The 20,741-nt window shown below is 52.8% G+C and overlaps 1 protein-coding gene across 1 annotated transcript in view; it reads left to right on the plus strand.

The window, feature by feature from the left end:
• LOC110567926 (uncharacterized) overlaps positions 1-12,639 on the plus strand; it is a 119,305-nt gene extending 106,666 nt beyond the window's left edge. Inside the window, exons 5-6 of the mRNA XM_021669137.2 lie at positions 10,593-10,704; positions 12,381-12,639. Of these exons, the coding sequence (XP_021524812.2) occupies positions 10,593-10,704; positions 12,381-12,639 (371 nt within the window). The remainder of the gene's footprint in view (positions 1-10,592; positions 10,705-12,380) is intronic.
• Positions 12,640-20,741: the final 8,102 nt, after the last annotated feature.

Genomic DNA, 20,741 nt, shown 5'->3' on the forward strand with positions numbered 1-20,741 from the left:
AACTGCTCCTGCTTCTCGCTCGTATGGAAAATCCTCTTTTGGGCTCAGTCAGGTCTGTCCAAACAGCACCAGGCTCTGTTGTGTGTTAAGATCTTGATGTTTTCCATCTTGGTAATAGAAGCTTCTCCACTGCTGGGAGAACAGCTCTATGTAGATGACTGCCCATCCCCCTACCTCAACCCCCACAATTAGATTTTTGTTCAATGGGGCTTCTAGATTCCTTACAACAAACACTCTTGTATGTGGCAATTATTTCGTTCAAGGTCTTTCCTTCAGAGGACAATTCCTGCCCCGGGAGACTCAGGGATTTGGCCAAAGCATATGGTCTCATCCATGGTCACCATTTGGGTTCCTGCCAAGTGCCCGGCTTTACATAAAGTGTCACTGTGATAGCTGCACAAGTGTCTCCCCTCCTCCCTCACCCTCCACCCCATCACCTGCTTTCTGGCTTTCAGGCTTTAGCTAACGGCTGATACGTTTTCTGGATTCTTACATGCTTGTGTCTGTTCAGACTCTTGAGAGAAGTGTCTGTTGATTTTGCGTTGGAGATGTGAGGAGGCATTGTTTTTACTTTTTTACTTAAACTAGATGTTTTTGAAAATGGTGCGTTGAACAAATCAGCAAAGAAAAACAGTTCTGCCCTTTGGGATGTATGAAAATGAAGGCCGCTGCAGGAGGTCTTCAGCCGCAGAGCTGGCTCCAGAGGCATTAGGAGGAGAAGTGGGACAGGCCCGGCTCACTCATTATATTTCAAGATCTAGCCCAACTTGTCGCAACGTGGACTGCGTACCGGAGTTGATGTGCGGTTGGTGTTCCCACGCTGAGGCACATGCTACCCTGCCCTTGGCTGCTGGACATTTTGCTCTCTGTGGACTGTAGCTGGGGTGCCTACCCTGGACTTCAGAGTAGCCCCTGCCAGCGCTGGAGCTAACAGCAAGAGCAGCCCAGGGCCACTCTGCCCAGGCTCGGAGCATCACTGGGAGAGAGGCAGAGGCAGAAGGAACCGGACAGGGAAGCTCCAACGGGTGTTGAGTCCCGGGACAAGGGCCCGGGGTGTGTCCCAGCAGACCCCCAGGGCAGAAGCAGCTTTGGACTCGCCCGACCCAACCCCTTGCTGCCAGACAGGCTCACGCTGCCCTGACTTTCCCCATGAAGTTCAGACAGGAGGACGGGGAGGGTGAGCAGCTGCCTTCTGAGGTCTGAGTCTGTCCCCGCTCCTGCAGGCCGGAAGTGTGTGTGGTCAGCGGCGGGCCAGAGCCTCCCAGCCTCTCAGCAAGGGCCTTCCTGCAGCTCTGGGTTCCTCCGACAACCCTATCCCTTAGCAAAGAGGGGGCTGGCTGCACTTGGCAGGGGCCAGGCGCAGCCACAGTGCAGCCAGGCACAGCTGCCTGATCAAACCAGATCAAAAGCCATTCGATCATCCAAGGACTATTTTCATTCGGTATTTATTGATTCCTGCCGCTTGCTGGGACTGCACGGGGCCCTGAGCTTGCCGTGAGGAGCACACTTCAGCTCCCACCCCCTCGAGGCTCACAGTCTGGTGGAGGAAACACATGAAGTAAAAGAATTGCACATGTAAATATATTGTTACCAATGTGCCAAGAGCCATGAAGGAAAGAAAAGAACGCGATGGGAGGTAATCACAAACCACTCACTTTAGACAAGGTGGTTGCAGGCAGCCACATTTTTGCCAAGACCTAAAGGATGGGAAAGAGTAAAAATAATTATCATCATCATAATAGTAATTTCTTGAGCATTTCATTGATGGTGTGGTGAGCACTTAATATACAGCAGCTTTGTATGGACTGGCTTATTTAATGCTGGAAAGAACTCTTTGAGTAAGTACTGTCATAATCTCCATTTTGCAGGTGAGGAAACTGAGGCACAGAGAGGCTTGGGGACTTGCCTGAGGTCTCAGGGCTGGTTGGGAGAGCCAAGCTGGTGGTGAGAGTAGCATCAAGCATTTTCTCAAGCAGGGGCCATGCCTTGGATGCTTTGCAGCAGGGGAATTGAAGGCACAGAGACACCAAGCCTTCCCCTGGGACAGAAACCAACCCTCTCTGTCTCTTAGAGAGCAGGCTTCCCTGTCCCTGCTACTGGAGAAGATGGACTGTGCTGTTCCAACAGCCCTGTGTCCATCCCCACTTCTTCTGATAGCAGTGCTTCGGTTTTCCTTAGGGGCTACCCTTCCCCAGCTTTCAATCCATGATGTCTGTGTGAAGCCCATGACCCGGAGCTGATTAGAGCATTCTATCCTCTGGCCACTACGTCTGACTTAGAGATGGGCACATGAGCCAGTAGGTTAAAAAGATGTGATCACAGCTTTGGAAAGGACTGTAGGGAAACAAGCTTTTTCTGTGGGATGGCCGACTGGGGTGGCTGCAAGTCGGGACTCATCATGAGCCCCCATATAGGGGGAGGCTGCCTGGGAATGAAGCTGATGTGGAGGAAACCAGAGCTCAGAGTAGAGCAAGACCTAGATCCCTGCTGGCAGCTCTGATGTTCCTGGGTCTTGCCTTGCCTGAAATCCACCCTATCACCACAGAAACGCACTTTCATGAGTCAATAAAATCCCACTTTTTCCTGGAGCCACACTGAAGTGGGTTTCTGCTCTTGAAAACCGAAAGAGCATTGTTAATACAAGAAGACATCCTTCTCCTCCACCAGCAGGTTAACAAAAAACCTCTCAGAGGTTCTTCCAATTCTGCACTGGTCACCTCTGGCTGAAGGCCACTCCCCGGCTCTCAGATCCCTGCTGACCACGCTCCCTGAACTGTTGGCAGGAATAACTAGAAAGTTGAATGACTGTGTTCCCATTGTCAACCCTCGCTCCATTTCACCCCATGGTTTTCTTCCCCAAAACCCAAGCCCGCTGTACCTCCCATGCTTACCCCACTTGGTGCCAGCTCGGTGGCTCACTTGCTGCCTGGAGTGTAAGTCATCTGCGTACCTGTGGTCTCTACTCCCAGACTCTGGGTCTACAAAGAGGAGGATTGTGCAGCTCAGACTGGGCACCCTGCAGATGCTGGTCGGATGCACAGCTCAGTGACTGATCCTGACCACAGGAGCCAACACTGCGCACTGTGGTGTGCCCAGCTGCGATCACACTTCACATGGAGGCTCATCCTAGGAAGTGGCATTCATCGTCTCCCCAGCTCGCAGATGAGGGTTAGGGCAGACGGCTGCACAGCAACGCGTCCGTGATCATACCGCTGGTTGGTGGGGCTAGAGTAGCATGACCTTGGTCCGAAGCCCATGATCTTAACCAGGAAGGAAAGGAGGAAGGCACGGCGAGAGGGAGAGGAGAAAAGAAGGAAGGAAGGAAAGAGGGAGGGACTGAGTATACAGTAAGTGTGGATGTGGCTGTGTGTGTGTATGCAAGCGTGTGTGTGAATGTGGATGTGAACATGTGTATGAGTGTGTGTGATGTGTGTATATGGGTGTGTGTGTGATGCATATGAGAATCTTGTGTATAGGAGGGTGTGTGTATGAGTGTGTGATAGAGTGTGATGTGTGTATACTGTGTGCACATTTGTGTATGCATTGGAGGGTGTGTGATAGTGTGGTGTGTGTATGAACCATGTGCATGAGTGTGTGTGTGCATGTGTGCACAAGTGTGTGTGATAGTGTGTGGTGTGTGTGTATACCGTGTGCACATGCATGTGTGCATGGGAAGGTGTGTGTGTGCACCTGTGTATGAGTGTGTGTGATAGTGTGTGATGTGGGTGAACTGTGTCCACACACATGTGTGCATTGGAGGGGTATGTGTGCCTTCCCGTGCTCTCTGCCTGAGCGCCCCGTCCTCCATGTGCTCTGTCCTGCTGGGGTCTCATCAGTGTGCAGAGGGCGTCGGAGCTGGCCGGAGCCGCAGAGCCGCTGACTCATGGCGCGTCTGGAGTGAGTCACTGGATGAGCTGCAGACTGCGGGGGCCGCGCTCAGCCAGAATCCCTGCTGGCCTCCTGTTCTCATCTGCCCGCTCTGAGTCACCCACACCTATGCTTAGGGCCATTGTGGAATTAAACTCTCCTTTCCTTGAGGGGGATAGGAAAGGGATAGACTCGAAGAGCCAGTGAATGCTGTCCCCAACTGGAACCCGGGGATCAGAGGGCAGACAGATGTGTCCCCAGCACTGTTCTTCTCAGAAGCTCCATGGGCTGCAGGCCATTACCAGTCCATTCTGTGGGGTGCTCTCCAGATGTGGGCAGTGGGGGCTCTCAGGCCTTGCTTGAGGCCTGAGCCTCTGGAAGGCTCTTTCTGGGAAAAGTTGTCCCCATCCCCAGGACGGACAGCCATGCTCCACAATGGGTTGCTCTTCTGGGTATGGTCCGGGAGCTTCTAGGGAGAAAATGTCAGCACCAACCCCCGACCTCATGAAGCTGACAGTCCAGGGGGACGGTGGACAGCAAACAGAAATGGATAAATAATAAGGAACAGAGCCGATAGTGAGGGACCGTGCTCCACGTGTTTTCATAGCTACTAGGACTGCCTGGAATGATCACCCACACTTATTTGTGTACTGAGTGCAAACCCCATACGGTCAGAGCCACGCTGATCTTGCTGCATCTCTGTGTTGAGTACAGGGCTTGCATACAGTAGATGCTCAGCAGATGCATGTTGACTGAAGGCCCCTAGATGTGGGCAGTGGGGGCTCTCAGGCCTTGCTTGAGGCCTGAGCCTCTGGGAGGCTCTTTCTGGGAAAAGTTGCCCCCATCACCACCCAGCAGATGCATGTTCAGTGAACAGCAAGGCAGAAAAGTAGATGCAATGGTGCAAGAAGCAGCAAGTGGGAGAGCCGCTGAAAGAGGGCATCTGGGTAGAGGGTGCAGCTGTGCCGAGGCCCCGGGGCGGGGACGTGCTTCCAGATTCCAGGGAGGCCAGCGGGGCTGGAGAGCAAGGGGAGGTGGTGAGACAAGCGCTGCAGAGATGAGCCCGTGGGCTGTGACCCGGAGGTGGACCCTGATCCTCTCCTCCCTGGTGGGTTGCTCTTCTAGATACAGCCCAGAAGCTTCTAGAGGAAGATGTCATAAAGCACCAGCCCCAGACTCCTGTCCATCCTCAGAAAGCAGGAAGGTTTGATTCCACATGCAAGCCTGTTGTCTGTCACCTCGTGTCAATATGGCCACCAGCAAGACAGAGCCCGGCTCGGAAAAGAAGAGCACGTTTGGCAATATCTGTGAGGGCCAGGGAGCTGGGAAGGTCATGGTAAATGTGAGCCCTCTGGGCTCCATCATTAGGGGCCTCCTTTGGAGACGAGAGAGCAGGCAGAAAGCCTGCCCTGTTGAAAATGGGCCTATGTTTTCTAGAAGAAATAGTAGCAGCATAATGACTCTTGAGCGTGGGTAAAAATATGTTGCCAATACTTACCAAGAGACTAGACACCCGGTGACGTGGGACGGGTAGGTTTGGATGAGGCACAGCTCAGAATTGTCCAGATCACAGGTTGTTTGGGAAGTGGCCTAGTGGGTGTGAGCCATAAGGGTGACAGCAGAGAGGGGCCCCTAAGTTGCACGTCTCAGCGTGACCCAAGGCAGGCCCACTTTCCTGGGTGGCGTGACCTGCTCTGCCCTCCCTCTCTGTAGCCCGGCCTCCCTGGCTTCCCCTCGGCCCGTGTCCCTGCATTTTTTATCACTGCTGGGACACAGTTTCCCCACCCTTCCCACATGCTCTGCAGACATTGGCACCAGCCTGAGTCCCTGGGCACCTGGCAGAGTCATTGCACCTATAAAATTGGAGTTCACATGCAGAGCAGTGGTGCTTGGCTGGGGTCCCTTCCTCCCTCTGCCTGTCCCACAGGTCTGTGAACACTGAGTGCAGACACACTTCCTGCCTTTGGAAAGCCAGCACCTGGAACACGGTCAATAAATAGCTGCCGAGATGGGCCCATTTTATGGATGAGGAAAGTGGCAGAGCCCTGTGTTCCTTCTCTCACACTTAAGTGAGATGTCCAGGGTACTGATTTAAGGTGGTGCTCACCTTCAGAGGCCAACCCTGTGCTAGCACCCCTTGTAAGTGAGTGCCACCTTAAATATGATGCCTTGCTTGTCTGGCCCTTGTCACACCCCAGAGAGGAAGGAGGTGAAGGGCAGAGGGACAGTGGCCAGGCAGCCCTAGCCCAGGGGCCTCTCCACCCCATTCTGGAGGTACCCAGCTGCCCTAAAAGCCCTGAAGTGAGCTCACTCTGTCTATCACATCCAGACACCCAGCTGTGCAGGGAGCAATCAAGGCAGCCATTTCCCCCAATGAGCTTGAGTTTAGAGGACTGGAGGAGCTATTTGTAGCACTTTAAAAACCTTTTATAGATCAGTTTGTTCCCATTGACGACAGTGGAAGAAATCCTGCTATCAGAGGCAGGAGCTCTAAGAGGTTTGGGCATTGGCTGTTTCCGATCGGGAATGCCATGCTGGCAATCGATGCTCCACGTGTCCTTGCAGTGCTGCGTGAGGAAGCCACACGTTGACTTGAGCCTCCCTGCCGTGCACGGCCCCCGTGGCTTGGTGCCCCCCTTGACTGAGAACTTGGGGTGATTTTTTCCTCTGTAGTTGAGCTAGAGCCCCCAGGCTTCCCTCTCCAGGCTGGCTGAAGGTTGGTGTCAGATGTGGGTTTCCTGGGGGCACCGCGAGCTGATGGAGGCAGCTTCGCGTCTCACCCTCTTTTCCTCCTGTCTTGTTCTCACTCCCTCCTTCCACGTCTTTGCCCTTGTGCCTGCTCTCCCTCATCTTCCTCCTTCTTTTGTTCTCTCTTCTCCTCGCATCTCTTTTTCTTCCTTTCCTTCCTTCCTTCCCCTTCCTAGAGTCCAAGAAAGTCTAAGGAAATAAGCAGTGTGGGCCCATAGGGGCTTCTCACCTTGACCACCCTGGCTCATGCTGAGAACTGGGCTTCTTCAGAAGGCCTGCTGCATCTGTGGACGGGGCTCTTCTGGAAGAGTCTGTGGGACCCATGGATGACAGCAGAGTAAGGCCCACCTGAGGCCGTGAGGCTCACGTGATTCCTAATTCCACTAAACAATGCGGGTTGGGTGCCAGCTACCTGCCACTGGGTCCCTTGCTTGGAAGGAAGCCAGACACAGCCCCAGGAGACCGTAGTGCAAGATGGAGGAGGGTGGGGCCAGTGGAGGGGCTGAAGAACGACACCCACGTCCAGTTGGGTGAACAAAGATGGCACCAGGTGGAGGTGGCCTTGGAGTGGGCCAGGACAGTTGAGTGGGTGAGGAAATCATGGGTATGGCAGTGGTGAGGGGGCAACGGGAGGAGGTACAAAAGGGAAGTGAATTTAGACTTGGGTTCAAATCTTGGCTTCACAGCTTTCTGGCCATGTGGCCTTTCTCAAGCTGCTTCCACTGCTGGATCCTGTTTTCTGACAAGTGAAAAGGGCCTACCTTGCAAAGGAATGACACAAGATGACGTCTGTTGTGTGTTTGCCCCCTGCCTGGCACATCTTCAGAATGTGGTTTGTGATATCTTTATGAACTTGCTAACAGAGGCAAGCTGTGCATGCGGCCTCACTGGGCGTGCAGAAAAGCCTAGAAAGGGCCTCCTAGAAGCCCTCGCTAAAGAGCACTTACTGTGTGGTGATGAGCACTTATATGTGCCAGACAGCGTTCTACAAGCCGTGGGGGTCCTGCCACTCAGTGCCCATGACAAGGACTCAGTGGGAAGGACTCACCACCATGATGCCCCCGTGGCTGAAGAAGTGGGTGCCCTGGAGGGGAAGCAGCTGCCCAGCAGCTCCTGAAGCCGGCATCCTCCTGGGCATCTCAGCTCTAGAGCCATCTCCTCTCACTGTGCTTCTTCCCTCCCTATTGAAGGGCTTCAGGGGCAAAATGAGGGGTTTGGGCTCTATCCTGGCAGGAGGGGAGAAGGAGTGGCAGCCACTGAAAGTGTCTGTGCAGACCAGCCCCAGTCTCATGCCGGTGGTCAGTGGGGCAAAGGGCCTTGGGGGCTGTGGAGCAGCCACTATTGTTCCTGTTTCTGGGAACTTCTCTCTCTCCAGCCTCATCACTGGGGAGCGTCCTGACTAGGGTTTCTGGAAGGCTCTCTTCTCCCTTCCTTCCAGCTTCATGTCCTAACGGCGTTGTGTGCCAGGGGCTCACGGGATGTTGTTTTCCTCTAATAACTCAGACAACTGATGAAATACTTGGTGCCTTGTTCTCCCTAGGACCTCTCCCCCAGAGAGCCTGTCTTCACGTGGCTGCCAGGGCCTTCAATGCCGAGGCCCCTTCCTTGGGGACCATCAACATATGGAACTTATTTTTAATTTAAAAGAACAACAGACTCCCCAACCCCCTTCCCCTCCCTCCCCTGCCTCCCGCCGCGGCTCCAGGCTGTGCGGCAAAGACCAGGCTGTTGCTACCTCTGGGCTTTGCCATCATCGTGTCCAGCCTGGAAATTCTGCTGGGCCATGTTCAGGGAGCAATCCAAGGCCCTGGTCAGACCTGGGAAGCCCATAGGCACCCCAGCCTTCCCCATCTCTGCCCCCTGCTGCATCCCTCCAACTTCTAGGCAAGCTGGCCCATGCCACTCCCTTCTCTAGCAGCTGCCCTCTGCCTGCCTTGGGAGGGCTTTGGGAAAGAACACTGTGGCCCAAATCTTTGGATATTTTGGACAAAAATTAGAGGGGGTTCAGTCGAACAGTGGCTGCCGTCCCAGCAAGGCTGAAGCCTCCCTGAGTGAGAGGGTCTCGTCCTGCACACGCCACCCCACCCATGGCTCTCCTACCCAGAGCCTGGACTTTCTAACTCCTGGAATGCATTATTTGATTTTGTCCTTATTGTAAGCCCATTTTACAGGCAAAGAAACTGAGACAGAGAGGCTGAGTAACTCGTTCAAAGTCCAGTGGTATAGGCAGGACTTGACCGGAACTCTGACCCCAAGCCTGGCTCTTGACTCCTCCACAGACCTGCCCTGGCCAGGACTCCCTGGCCACCTGCTAAGTCTGCTTCACAGCTCGGGCAGGGGCACCAGGATCACTGACTTGCTCTCAACATTGGTGACAAGGATGTGCTTTTGCAGATGTTGGTTTGTTCATGGGAAATTTGAGTCAGACTTGAGGGGGAAAGAGGAAGAGAGCGTGTAGAGCCATTGTGTCTAGTTCAGCCACCAACACACTTTTCTGTGGGCCTCTTCTGGCTCCAGAAGCCCCCTCCCCAGCTGTGATGTCACCAGTCAGCCTCTGCAGATGACAGCTCTGTGGTTTATCATCAGCCACCTGCTTTCTCACTGCTGGGGACAGCCAGAGCCCAGAGCAGGACCCACTAGGCTGGGCCGCAGCTGCACCCGCCCCATCGCTGCCCTTCCAGGCCTGTGAGCTTTTTGAGATTGTTTGCATTTTGGGAAATGCCCATCGTCTCTCCCAAGTCTGCAGATAGCAGCGTCTCACCATCCAGAGTGGAGTTTCTAAACAGTCAGATAACCTTGCTCACAGAGAAACAGCCTGAACACCATTTACAGATAGCGACACGATTTAATGAGATAAAGCCTTGGGCATCCATGAACCAATTTATGTTACGTGCTGTGATGAAATGGCTGCTTTCTTAATAGATACCCAAATGAACACAATTCGGGGCTCTGAGAGCTTCAGAGGAACTTCTCAGCTCTAGCCTCTTGAAATTTTGGGCAAAATCTGAACACTTGTCAGTCTCACCACTACCACGAAAATGATGTGTTTTTGTAAAATTATGTGGAACCCGTCTGCCAAGGGAGAGATGGCCCAGATGCTTTTGGGGCTCGAAGCCAGCATCTTCAGCTTTTTCTCACATACTGTGAACACCAAATTCCAGGACCACTCCCTAGAGGGGAGATTGCAGATGGATGGCTTGTCCCGGAGAGGTTGAAACAGTGGGAAAGGGAATAGAGAGCATGCTTTTGCCCTCTCTCCAGTTCCCTGAACTAGCTCGTTTCCTAAAGACTCCAGTGCGGGTAGACTGTGGCAAGTGGGCAACTGAAAACTGACCTAGCCCTTAAAAAGGAAAAAATGTCAGCCAGGCGTGGTGACTTATGCCTGTAATCCCAGCACTTTGGGAGGCTGAGGTGGGCGGATCACCTGAGGTCAGGAGTTCGAGACCAGCCTGACCAGCATGGTGAAACCCCATCTCTACTAAAAAAAAACACAAAAATTAGCCAGGTGTGGTGGTGTGCACCTGTGATCCCAGCTACTCGGGAAGCTGAAGAAGGAGAATTGCTTGAAACTGGGAGGTGGATGGAGGTTGCAGTAAGCTGAGATCCTGCCATTGCACTCCAGCCTGGGCAACAGAGCGAGACTCCATCTCAAAAAAAAAAATAAATAAAAAATAAAAGAAAAAGAAAAAAAGCCAAAGGGCACCCTTCCAACCCCCACTCTGTGATAATGACCTTCTCAAAGAGCAGCCTCAGGGACCCCCTTTGAAAGGGCACAAGTACCTCCCTGGTGTCTGTCTGTTCTGCCCGGCTTAGAGAAACAGCTTCCTCCTATGAGTTCCTAAAACATTTATCATTCCTACGACTTGCCGGGTAATTAATCACGCCCTGCCTTGAATATCTCTTCTATCGTTGTATCAAACGGTGGTTTAACCCTTATCAGAAGTGCAGCTTTCAATATCTTGTCTCTCTAATTCCAGGTGAGCTTCCAGAGGGCTGTGCAAATGTCCGCCCACGTCCACTCCTGTGCCCACAGCTCAAGCACATCTGGCCATCACCATCAGAGAGTAGGACTGTGTCCTGCCTTCACAGGTAAAGTGTTTAGCACGCAAAATGCTTGGCACGGACACTGGCACCTCCCAAAGGCCCAAGACGGAGCCACTGGTGTGTACCTTGTTCTTTGTATTATTATCTGGTTTACAAAAATAGCTAGTGAGCACCCTCCATGTATGGGGCACTGTGCCTGTGCTGCAGAAGCCACTTGAAAATGGGACCCGTGAATCGCCCCAAGCTGTCTGGAATCAAGTTGGAAACTCTAGCTGTTTCCTACCGAGGGGAGGCATTTAGCCCCTCGGTGAGAAGTCTTTTCTCAAAGGCCCTTGGTCAGTCTCGCCACTACCATGAAAATGATGTGTTTTTATAAAATTACGTGGACCCATCTGCCACGGGAGAGGTGGCACAGATGCTTTTGGGGCTCTCGTCCCCTTGTTCAGTGTCAAGGTCGCTTCAAGTCTGGACAAAGTTGGTTGCTTCGGTCTCCAGAGCTGTGTGTGACTTTCACAGAAGAGAGAATTTGTAGGTGGAGATCCTTGTCAACCTTTCCCCCAAAGAAGTCAGAGAAATGCCAGAAGGGAAGAAGCTCTCCAAAAGGGGGTGGGCGGGGCCCCCGTGGCCGGAACTCACTCGGGTCCCAGCTACTCCTCTTGCTGGCCGAGGAATAAGGTGAGCGAGTGCGGAAGGTTGGGGTTGGAGAACTAGGTAGATTTAGGGAGATACAGAGATGAAACTTTGCTGTGGTCACATCAAGTCAGACCATATGATATAACTCCATACACGCTGGCCCTCCACCTTCTGGCTAGTCATGTAGATGGCCCCTTACCTCCCAGAGCCATGCACCAAAAGTCCTTCCCAAGGAGGTGAAGCTTAGAGCTCTCTGTCAGCCAGCATCTGAAGCTCCATGTATAGGGATGGTTTAGCAGGGGCTGCTGGGAGCATGGGAGGGGAGGGTGGGGTGAGGTGTGCCACGCATTTGCCCTCCTTCCTAACAGAACCTCCTTCCCCTCCCCAAAGCCTGTATACTTTCTAGGAAAATGTGCTGTTTGATCGATAGTTTATTCAGCAGTCATTTCCCGGCCTAGTGACTGTGAGCTCGACTCAGAGAGGGAAGGACGGGGAAGGAGTAGGAGCACGTGGCTGCCGGATGGGCGATGGGAATGTTCCGCACACAGAAGTCAACCATCCTGCCCATTTGGGAACAAGAAGTGGCTCGTTCAATGCCTGCCAAGTCCCTATGCTGTGCCTGCCACTGCCCTAGACTCTGGAGTGCCATGAACGCCCCCAGGAAGGCATCTTGCTTGTCTATAATTCCATGGACTTTCTGCAAGAAAACCCTGCTTGCCTTCCCCAGGGGTCAGGTCTTCAGAGGGAACACCCCCCAACCCCCTGTGTGCCCTGCTCCTGCCCACCCGGCAGAGAGGGAAAAGGTGACTCAGGTTCCATTTAACAAACGCTCTTCTGAAGGCTGCCCTTAGCAGGCAGGAGAAAAGCTCTATTTAGTGGAGCCTTGTCAGAGTATCTAGAGCTTAAATTCTCTTCGTGAGAAAGGAAACATCTCTGCGGACCCACACCCACAAATGCATAAACGTGGGCGTGATTTATGAGCCCACACGGCACCCGGTGCCTTCCTCCCGCTACTGTGAAATCGCTCCTCCTCCCTGACCGAGACGTCAGCAGTATGGTCACTGTATATGTTTTTCCACTTTTTCCAGAGCCAAGAACCAGGAAAAAAAAAAAGAAAAATGGAAGTGTACGGGAAGTCAAGGTCAGGCCATACCCACCACAGCTCAGGGAGCCATAGAGGAGAGCTTTCTTAACAGCCTGCTCGGCCCCAACTCGGCCTCAACTCGGCCTCCCCTGGGACCACGTGCTCCTCTACGAGACCGGATGGCTGGGAACACTCACACTCCCGCCTGTCCCGGCATCTCTGGGAAAGCCCTCACGAGCCCACCCTCCCGCCACAGGGGCTGATGCTGCCACAGGACACAGAGCAGCAGGCCCCAGAAGCTTCCGGAGGCTTCTCTGCACCTCTGCTGCCTTTCTGAGTAATCAGAGGGGGTGAGACCTGCTCCAGGACACCGAGACAGGCCTCCTGGGCGATGACAGTCCTGGCCCGGGAGTGGGGGGGCTGCCTCACGCCTGCTGCCGTGGGACAAATCTCTCCGGGGTCTGGGCCGGTGGATCTGCTCCACAATGTGTGACTGTGCTGCAGCCCTGAGTCACCCAGAGCCTCCTGTGGGCCATCAAGTCCAGACGGCTACTGGCCATGGGGACCCTGCAGGGCCTCTGCACACGGAGACCAGCCGTTCTCAGCCGGTGGTGATTTTGTGTCCAGGAACACCTGGCAATGTCTGGGGTCATTTTTGGTTTTCATGGTTTAACGTTGGGGTGCCACTAGACATCCTGCAATGAACAGGGTGGCCCCACAACAGACCAGCGCCCCTGTCAGCATCTCGAGCCAGGAAAGCTGGGTCCGGGCTCCCTGTTGTGGAACCTCCCTGCTGCCACTGAGAAACCCCCTCCTCCTGTCTCGCAGGACTCTCTGAGGGTCGAGGATGGATGCCTCCCCATCGAGGGCCAGACAAACCGACAAAGCCAGTGGGCAAAGGACTTGCTCGACCTCTCCCTTTCTTCCCTATTCCATTCTTTCATGGTGGCCTGTTACACATTTGGAAATAAAAACAAGTGGAAAAGAGTGCCATCAACATTCCTACAAAGAAAGTAGAGCCAACTGGAGGTCCGCTGACAAATAAGGATCAAAGAGGAAGAAAGAAAGGATGGAGGAAAGGGAAGAAGAGAGGAAGGGAAGGAAGGAAAGAAGGAGGAAGAGCAAGAAATGAAGGAGGAAAAAGGAGGGGAGAAGAGGGGGAAGGGAGGGGAGGGGGAGGGGAAGGGAGGGGAGGGGGGAGGGGAGGGGAAGGGAAGGGAGGAGAGGGGGAAGGGAGGGGAGGAGAGGGGGAAGGGAGGGGAGGAGGGGGGAAGGGAGGGGAGGGGGGAGGAGAAGGGAGGGGAGGAGAGGAGGAAGGGAGGGGAGGAGAGGGGGAAGGGAGGGGAGAAGAGGGGGAAGGGAAGGGAGGAGGGAGAAGGGAGAGGGGAGGGGAAGGGAGGGGAGGAGGGCGAAGGGAGGGGAGGGCAAAGGAAAGGGAGGGAAGGGGGAGGGGAAGGAAGGGGGAGGGGAGAAGGAGGGAGGGTTCTCACTGGTAAATCTCCCTGGCTGGCGCTCTGTGCATGTGTCATGTAGAGACGTTCTGTAGACATTTCAGGAGAAGGGTTTTGCAATCCTTTCATCCCAAGTGGTATCAAGCGCAGGTGACCGTCAGGATGTGGGGATGAGACCACCCAGTTGGTGGGAGCTCACCAGCCCGACATTAAAAGGAAAGGCCGCCCCAAACCTTCTCCCTAGCAGTAGCTGAGAAGGCCTGAATGGCTGCATCCGGCCTGGAGGAGCTGCTCTCCTCAGGGACTGTAGCCTTTCAGGGGCCCGAAGCATTTCAGAGCCTGAGAGGGAGCCCCTGAGACACCTGTTTGTAGACGCTCCAGGAATCGGCAATACCTGACTACACTCAACCAAACCCGGAGTCCTCACGGCCTGGCGGGCTCTTCACCTCGGGCCCCTGCCACACCCCGGCCTCCCAGTTTCTCCTTCCCTCCCTGTTCTTCCTGCTCCCTGTGGTTCTCTTCCCCAACACAGCTTATGGCTTACTGCTGGTCTCATGTCACCTCCTCCTGAAAGCCTTCCCTGACTGTCCTTCATACGCGTCTCCTGCCTGTCGTAGGGCAGGGAAGTTGTCAGTGTCATCCCCAGCAGTCAGATCCCTGCCTGCCACCCAGTAGCTGCTCTGTTAATATCTGCCCATGGTTGAATCCAGCTCCTATTCCTGGGGGCTCTGTGAGGTCCCCAGGTCCCCAAGGACTTGGTTACAAAGTGCTCTCAGCTGAGTGGCCTTAACTAAGATCATCGTGGGTGATGCCGGTAGGTTTCCCCCAAATCAACATGATTGCAGGAGGTGGGCACTGGAGCCAGGCAGACGTGAGTTCCATCTTGGCTCTGCCTTGACATGACCTCAGGTCACGTGAGCAATCTAAACCAGCTTCTTTGTCTGTAAAAAAGACAGCTCAGTGAGACAGTCCATTTTTGGTGCTGAGCACAGAAGAAACTGCGGAATCCATCCCCCGACTAATGGAAGCCCCGTTAGGCTGCTCTATCAGCCCGAGCCGAGAGCCTGGGGATGCATCTTTCCCAGTAGGTCCTTGGGGACCACCAAATTCTTCCACCCTCTGTGCGCCTCTTGTTTTAAAAGACCAAAAAGCTGTGAAAAAGCTGTTCCCTGCGCATGGGAAACTCAATCATGGGACCTGCATGAAACACCCTAAAGCAGCCTTGTTTCCCCTTCCGACATGGGCGGCCCCTTCTGCCCACCCCTTCCCAAGGCTGAAGCTCGCCTGTTGGAGCTTCCTGCACTGAAAACAAAATCTTTGGTTCTATTGCCATTTCCATTTGTCTAGCCCTGCTGGCTGGGACCGGAGGGCTAGACTAAGGATGGCAAGGGGACAGCAGCCAGGCTGAGGCCGGCCTCCAGGGTAGGTGGAGATGCTGCCTCCCCCTCGCTCCTGGATGTTCTACGGGCCTTCTGCAACCACCCCTATCCCAGCACAAATGCCTATCAGTTCTCCATTCTGCTCTGCCACGGCTCAGCCTCCACAGAGTGAGGAAAATTAGCATGCCCCGGGGCTCTCTCCTATCACTGCAGATCCATCTGCTGCCTCCAAAGTTTCTCTAGGACGAGGGCTGTTGGCCAAGGCTGACATGTCTGAGAAGAGAAGCCCTCATTTCACACCGAGCTGCACCCTGAGCCTCAGCCCTGCCACTAGCACGCCAGCCTCCCCACTCTAACTTCAAGCCCAAGTGCCCCTGGCAGGGGCGCCGTCCTGCCTGCTATGGCCCTGCACGCTGTCCAAACAGCCTGGGCACCCGAGATTGTCTCGCCGGCCAGTCTTGCCAGCCAATCACACGGAGTGTGGAGCCCGCGGCCGTTCACTGCGTGCAGTAGTCCCTGCCTCGTGCCCACTGTAAAGACTGCCTCTGTCACTTGGGAGGTTCATTCATTCGTTTACTATTCGTTTATTCTTTCATTCACTCAGCAAATATTTCCAAAGCCCTCACTCTGCGTGAGGATAGTATGGACGTGAACGACGTACACGCCGTTCCACAGCTCAGTGCTTCTGACCAGGAGATAAGGAAATCCTTGTGTCTGTAGGGTTCACTGTTCTTTCTGGCTTGCCAGGGTGTTATGGTAACAGCACCCTGATTTTCCTTAGAACAGCACCCTGCTGCTTCAGTCCACCCATCTGGAGGGCCTGGTCCAGCTCTAGCTCTGAGCAGGTGACCAGGCTAGACCAGATAGCCTTACACTAAGTGGTGGCAGGTGTGGGCATGTGACCCACTTGAGGCCATTGAGACTCAGTCCTGGGACCCTTACTAGTAGGACACATGAGTCTAGAAACAGTGGAAATTGTCTATGCAACTGGTTAAGTCCAAAGATTGATCTTCTACCAGTCCAGGAAGGCTTCCTGGAGGTGGAACTTCAGGTCTTTAAATTATGAGAGAGAAGAGAGTGAAGCCATCATCATGTGTGACCACCATCCATCTACTGACGCATTCATCCAACGCAGGAAGGGCACATGGCTCTGCACGCCAGGCGGCCTGTGTTTTTACCCTGGCATATACTTCCTGCGTTGGTGCCCTCCAGCCTGTGCACCCCACCCTGCTCCACCCCTGCTTGTGAACTAAAGCAAGATCTAAGTGATTGCATCTCCAAAGTGAGAAAAGATGCCAATTTTCCCAAAGAACCAAATACAGGAGGTACTGGTCTTTGAGGGGACTTGAGGAAGACACTGACTCTTCTCTGAGGGGTGCTCAGTGCTGTTCTGGCAGTCGAAAGAGCTAGCTGCAAGGCCAAACTATGCTACTGAGCTGCTGTGTGACCTTGAGCAAATAGCTTCCCTTCTCTGGGCTACATGATCTCTAGGCATCTGTCCAATAACGCCATTATTTCTAAATCAATTAGACAGAAATGCTGAGGCTTGTAACAGGAGCAAGAGACCATGAGGCTGACCAGTGACACTGGGAAGGTGGATGCCATCCATCCTGTTTCGGGAGCCTCTCCCTCTGCTGGACTCCAAAGGCCCTGCCCTGAAACGGCTGCCCCACCACTCCCAACCCAACTTCCCAACACCTCTCTGTTTGTTTTTCTTCTGGTCCAAGGCAGAACAGGGTAGGAAATTGTGGCAAGTCAAGACAGAGGTGCTTGATGTTCCTAATGGCATCCCAAGGAAATGAAGTGGAAAACCACACACGTTATTCAGCTTCACATAATGCTTTTATCAGAGACCTGGACAGGGCTCCTTAGCAGGAGGAGGCCTGATTTCCTTGGAAAGATGGAATTCTGGTGAGAGCAGCAGGATGGAAAGGTCTGTAAGTCATGCCGAGGCAAAAAACAAGACACAAATCCCCCCCACGCACACACACAGAGCAAGACCACATTTTAGCCCCACTTTTCAAAGGCAAAGCTGTGTGTGGGCCTTCGCTCGGCCAATTTTGAAAGATCCCTTAACTTCAGGATGCTCTCAGAATCAAATCCAAACTCCCTGCTTTGTCTTCCAAGCCCAACAAGGTTGAAGCCAGCCTCGGGCTCCAGCCTCCTCCTGCACGCCCTCCCCTCTTAAGGCCCTTTCTGTTCCCTGAAGACTCCGGGCTCATGCCACCTCGGAGCATCACCCTGAAGTGCCTCTTGTCCAGAGTGCTCCTTGCCTAGCTGTCCCCTCCTTCCCTTTGATGCTCAGCTCAAATGCCATTTGTTCTGAGAAGCCCACCTGAACTACCCCTGGTCCAAGCAGGCTGTTGTTTTTGGTTTTCTCCTGGCATTTCTCTCTCTCTGGGATCGCATTATTTCTTCATTGTTTATTTTCTGATTCCTCCTGCTAGAAAGTGAGTGGGGGGAGGGGAAGGCAGGCATTACACTGGTTTTGTTCATCATTGTATCCTCAGAGTCCGCAACAGCGCCTAGCATGGGATGGGTGAATCTGCTAGAGTTCAACTGGAAAAGTGGAAATAGGAGATATATACATATAAATTATTTTAGGGGATTTGTTACGGAGAATTGGCTTATGCATTTGTGGGAACCGGTGAAGCAGTCTTTGTAAGGCTTTGTCTCAAATCTGATGCTGGTGTCAGGTCCAAAGGACAGGCAGTCGAGAGGAAAGGCAGACATCAAGCAGTGAGAGCAGGAACCCATGGGCACAGGCCAGAGCCCAGGACAGCAGCCTGAAGCCTGTGGTTGTCCACGTTGCCTCCGACCACAGCGGTGAGGCTGTCCTGCGGAAGCCTAGCCCTTCATCACAGAGCTGAACACGTACGCATGGCCGGGAGTGGAAAAGCAGCAAGAAGATGCAGGGGAAGGTTGCGGGTGTCGTGGAAGGTTGCAGGCGTCGTGGCAGGTTGCGGGCATCGTGGAAGGTTGCGGGCGTCGTGGAAGGTTGCGGGCGTCGTGGAAGGTTGCGGGTGTCGTGGCAGGTTGCTCCACTCCAATGAGGTGAGTCAGCAGATCAACAGCAAAGTGTGCCAATTGCAAAACATGGCTGCAGCCTCTCTTGCCTTCTGAATCTTGCAAGAATCTTCCAAGAATCTTCCTTGTGGTCCATCTTAACTGCAAACATGCAGGAAAGAAAATTCCAGGAAATGCAGTTGAGCCTGGCCAAGTGAACAGTCTCTGAAGCCATCATAGGTCCACATCAATGCTGATGGATGGTTTTAGACTAAAGCGTGAGCTCCTTCTCTGTCACACCAATCTCATGGTCCAGCCTCTGCCTGCCCATCAGCCATCTATCCAAAGTCTGCCTTCTCTCCAACACTGCTCAGGTCTCTAAACAGCCAGGCTCATTGAACTGTCCCCTCTGTCCAGAACCCTATTCCTCGTCCATCTGCCTGAATAACCCTCAGCACCTTCTAAGACCCAAGCTTTCAGCAATAGCTCCTTTTGGAGTCATTTCATGTCCAGATACAGTCACAGCCTTAGCTGTGCTCTCCTCTTCGTTCCCCTATCTGGAAACAACTATTATCCACATTTCCCGTGTCTCTTTCCAGAGACAGCCTAGTCATTTACCAACAAAATATATATTTCTTTTTTTTCTCACATGTAAGATATCATACTATATTTTTTTTTTCCTGGATCTTGTGTTTTTTTCTCTTAACACTATATCTCGAAGATCTTTCAAATCAAAATATACAGAGGTTCTTTATTCTTTTTAAAAGTTGTCTGGGATTCCACGTGGGTGGACCAAATTTGTTTAACTCGTTGCTTTTTGCTGGACATTTAAATTGTTTCTCATTTTTCACCAGGATAAACAACACTATAGTGAACATTCTTACACATGCCTAGATCATGCTCCTGCCGACTTCCAGTGCTTTATAGGATTAACATAAATGTCACCTCCTCCATGAAGCCCACCTAAATCTTTCCTAAATTGGGTTGGCTGGTTGCCTCTCTTTGCCTCCTAGGCAGCTACTTTCACTGCAACACTTACCATGAGATATTGATGTGTCTGACTTTCCCTGTGTCTTGTTCATCTGTGGATGTCCAGCACAATTGTACAGTACCTGACACAGAGTAGATATTCAATAAATGTTTGTGAATTGAATATACATCAATTTTAAACCCCTGACTTTTGGGACATCCAAATCTTGCTGCATTCTTCTTCTTCTTTTTTTTTTAGACAGATTCTTGTTCTGTCCCCCAGGCTGTAGTGCAATGGCACAATCTTAGCTCACCGCAAATTCTGCCTCCTGCTTTTCAATTCTCCTGCTTCAGCCTCCCCAGTAGCTGGGATAACAGGTGTCCATCACCACATCAGGCTAATTTTTGTATTTTTAGTAGAGACAGGGTTTCGCCATGTTGGCCAGGCTGGTCTTGAACTTCTGATCTCAGGTAATCCGCCTGCCTCAGCCTCTCAAAGTTTTGGGATTACAGGCACGAGCCACTGCACCCGGCTGCTCCACTCTAATTTATGAGTCCACACCTTGCCCAGGCTGGCACAGATCAGCCAGGCTCACACAGATCACCCAGCCTGGCAGAGATCACCCAGGCTGGCACTGATCAGCCAGGCTCGCACAGATCAGCCAGGCTCACACAGATCAGCCAGGCTCTCTCAACCGCCTTATTCTTAGCCCTGCTTTTTCAGCTTTGCTCCTACTGTTTGCTCTTGTCTGGAACACCCTTCCCTTTCTGAAGCACTTTCCCATCCTTCAAGGCACAGGTCTTCCCTTATGAAAGATGCTTTCATTGAAATATCATCTCTCCCCTTTCTGAACTGCTGCTGCCTTTATAGTCACTTTGGTATATTTTTTCAGGCTCCATTGCTCACTAATTGTTTCCTGTCTGTTGGTTTTGTGTCCCCAGCTAGACTGTGAGTTCTTTGAGAGCAGAACTTCTTTATATAACTCTTGTGTCTCCCACAAGGTGGGGCTCATGGTAGCTACTCCACACTCTGCATTGGTCAATCAACTGGCTCTTTCATGGATTGAGTCAGATCCTGGTACTGACTGTTAAACCTTGTCCCTGGGGCATCACAGAGGTGCAGGAAATCATTGTGCTGAGAACTGTCACAGTAGGAAGCACCCTTAGCTGGGGGAGTCCACGAGAGTGCAGCTCCTCTTATCCTCCTACTGCATCCTGTCTAGATGGGTGCTTCTGCAGGAATGAACCTCTCTACACCACATTTTATCACTCTGAAGTCTTTGTGGACCCCCAGAATACCTATCTATAGAAGTCTCTCCTTTGGAAGACACAGATAACACATGTCTTGGGTCCCCGGCTCCTAGAATAGCTGGCTCCTCCGGAGAAATGGAGCACCCAGAGAGAATCAAATGAGACTCACGCAGACCCCCATCCAGTCATATTTCTAGAGATAATGTGACACAGATGTGACTCAATCAGCCTTGATTTCTATCAAAAAGACATGAGGACTGGGCGTGATTGTTCACGCCTGAAATCCCAGCACTTTGGGTGGCTGAGGCG

This window comes from Aotus nancymaae, unplaced genomic scaffold (assembly GCF_030222135.1).
Source record: "Aotus nancymaae isolate 86718 unplaced genomic scaffold, 86718_ANA_hifiasm-v0.15.2.pri h1tg000029l, whole genome shotgun sequence".
NCBI lineage: Eukaryota > Metazoa > Chordata > Mammalia > Primates > Aotidae > Aotus > Aotus nancymaae.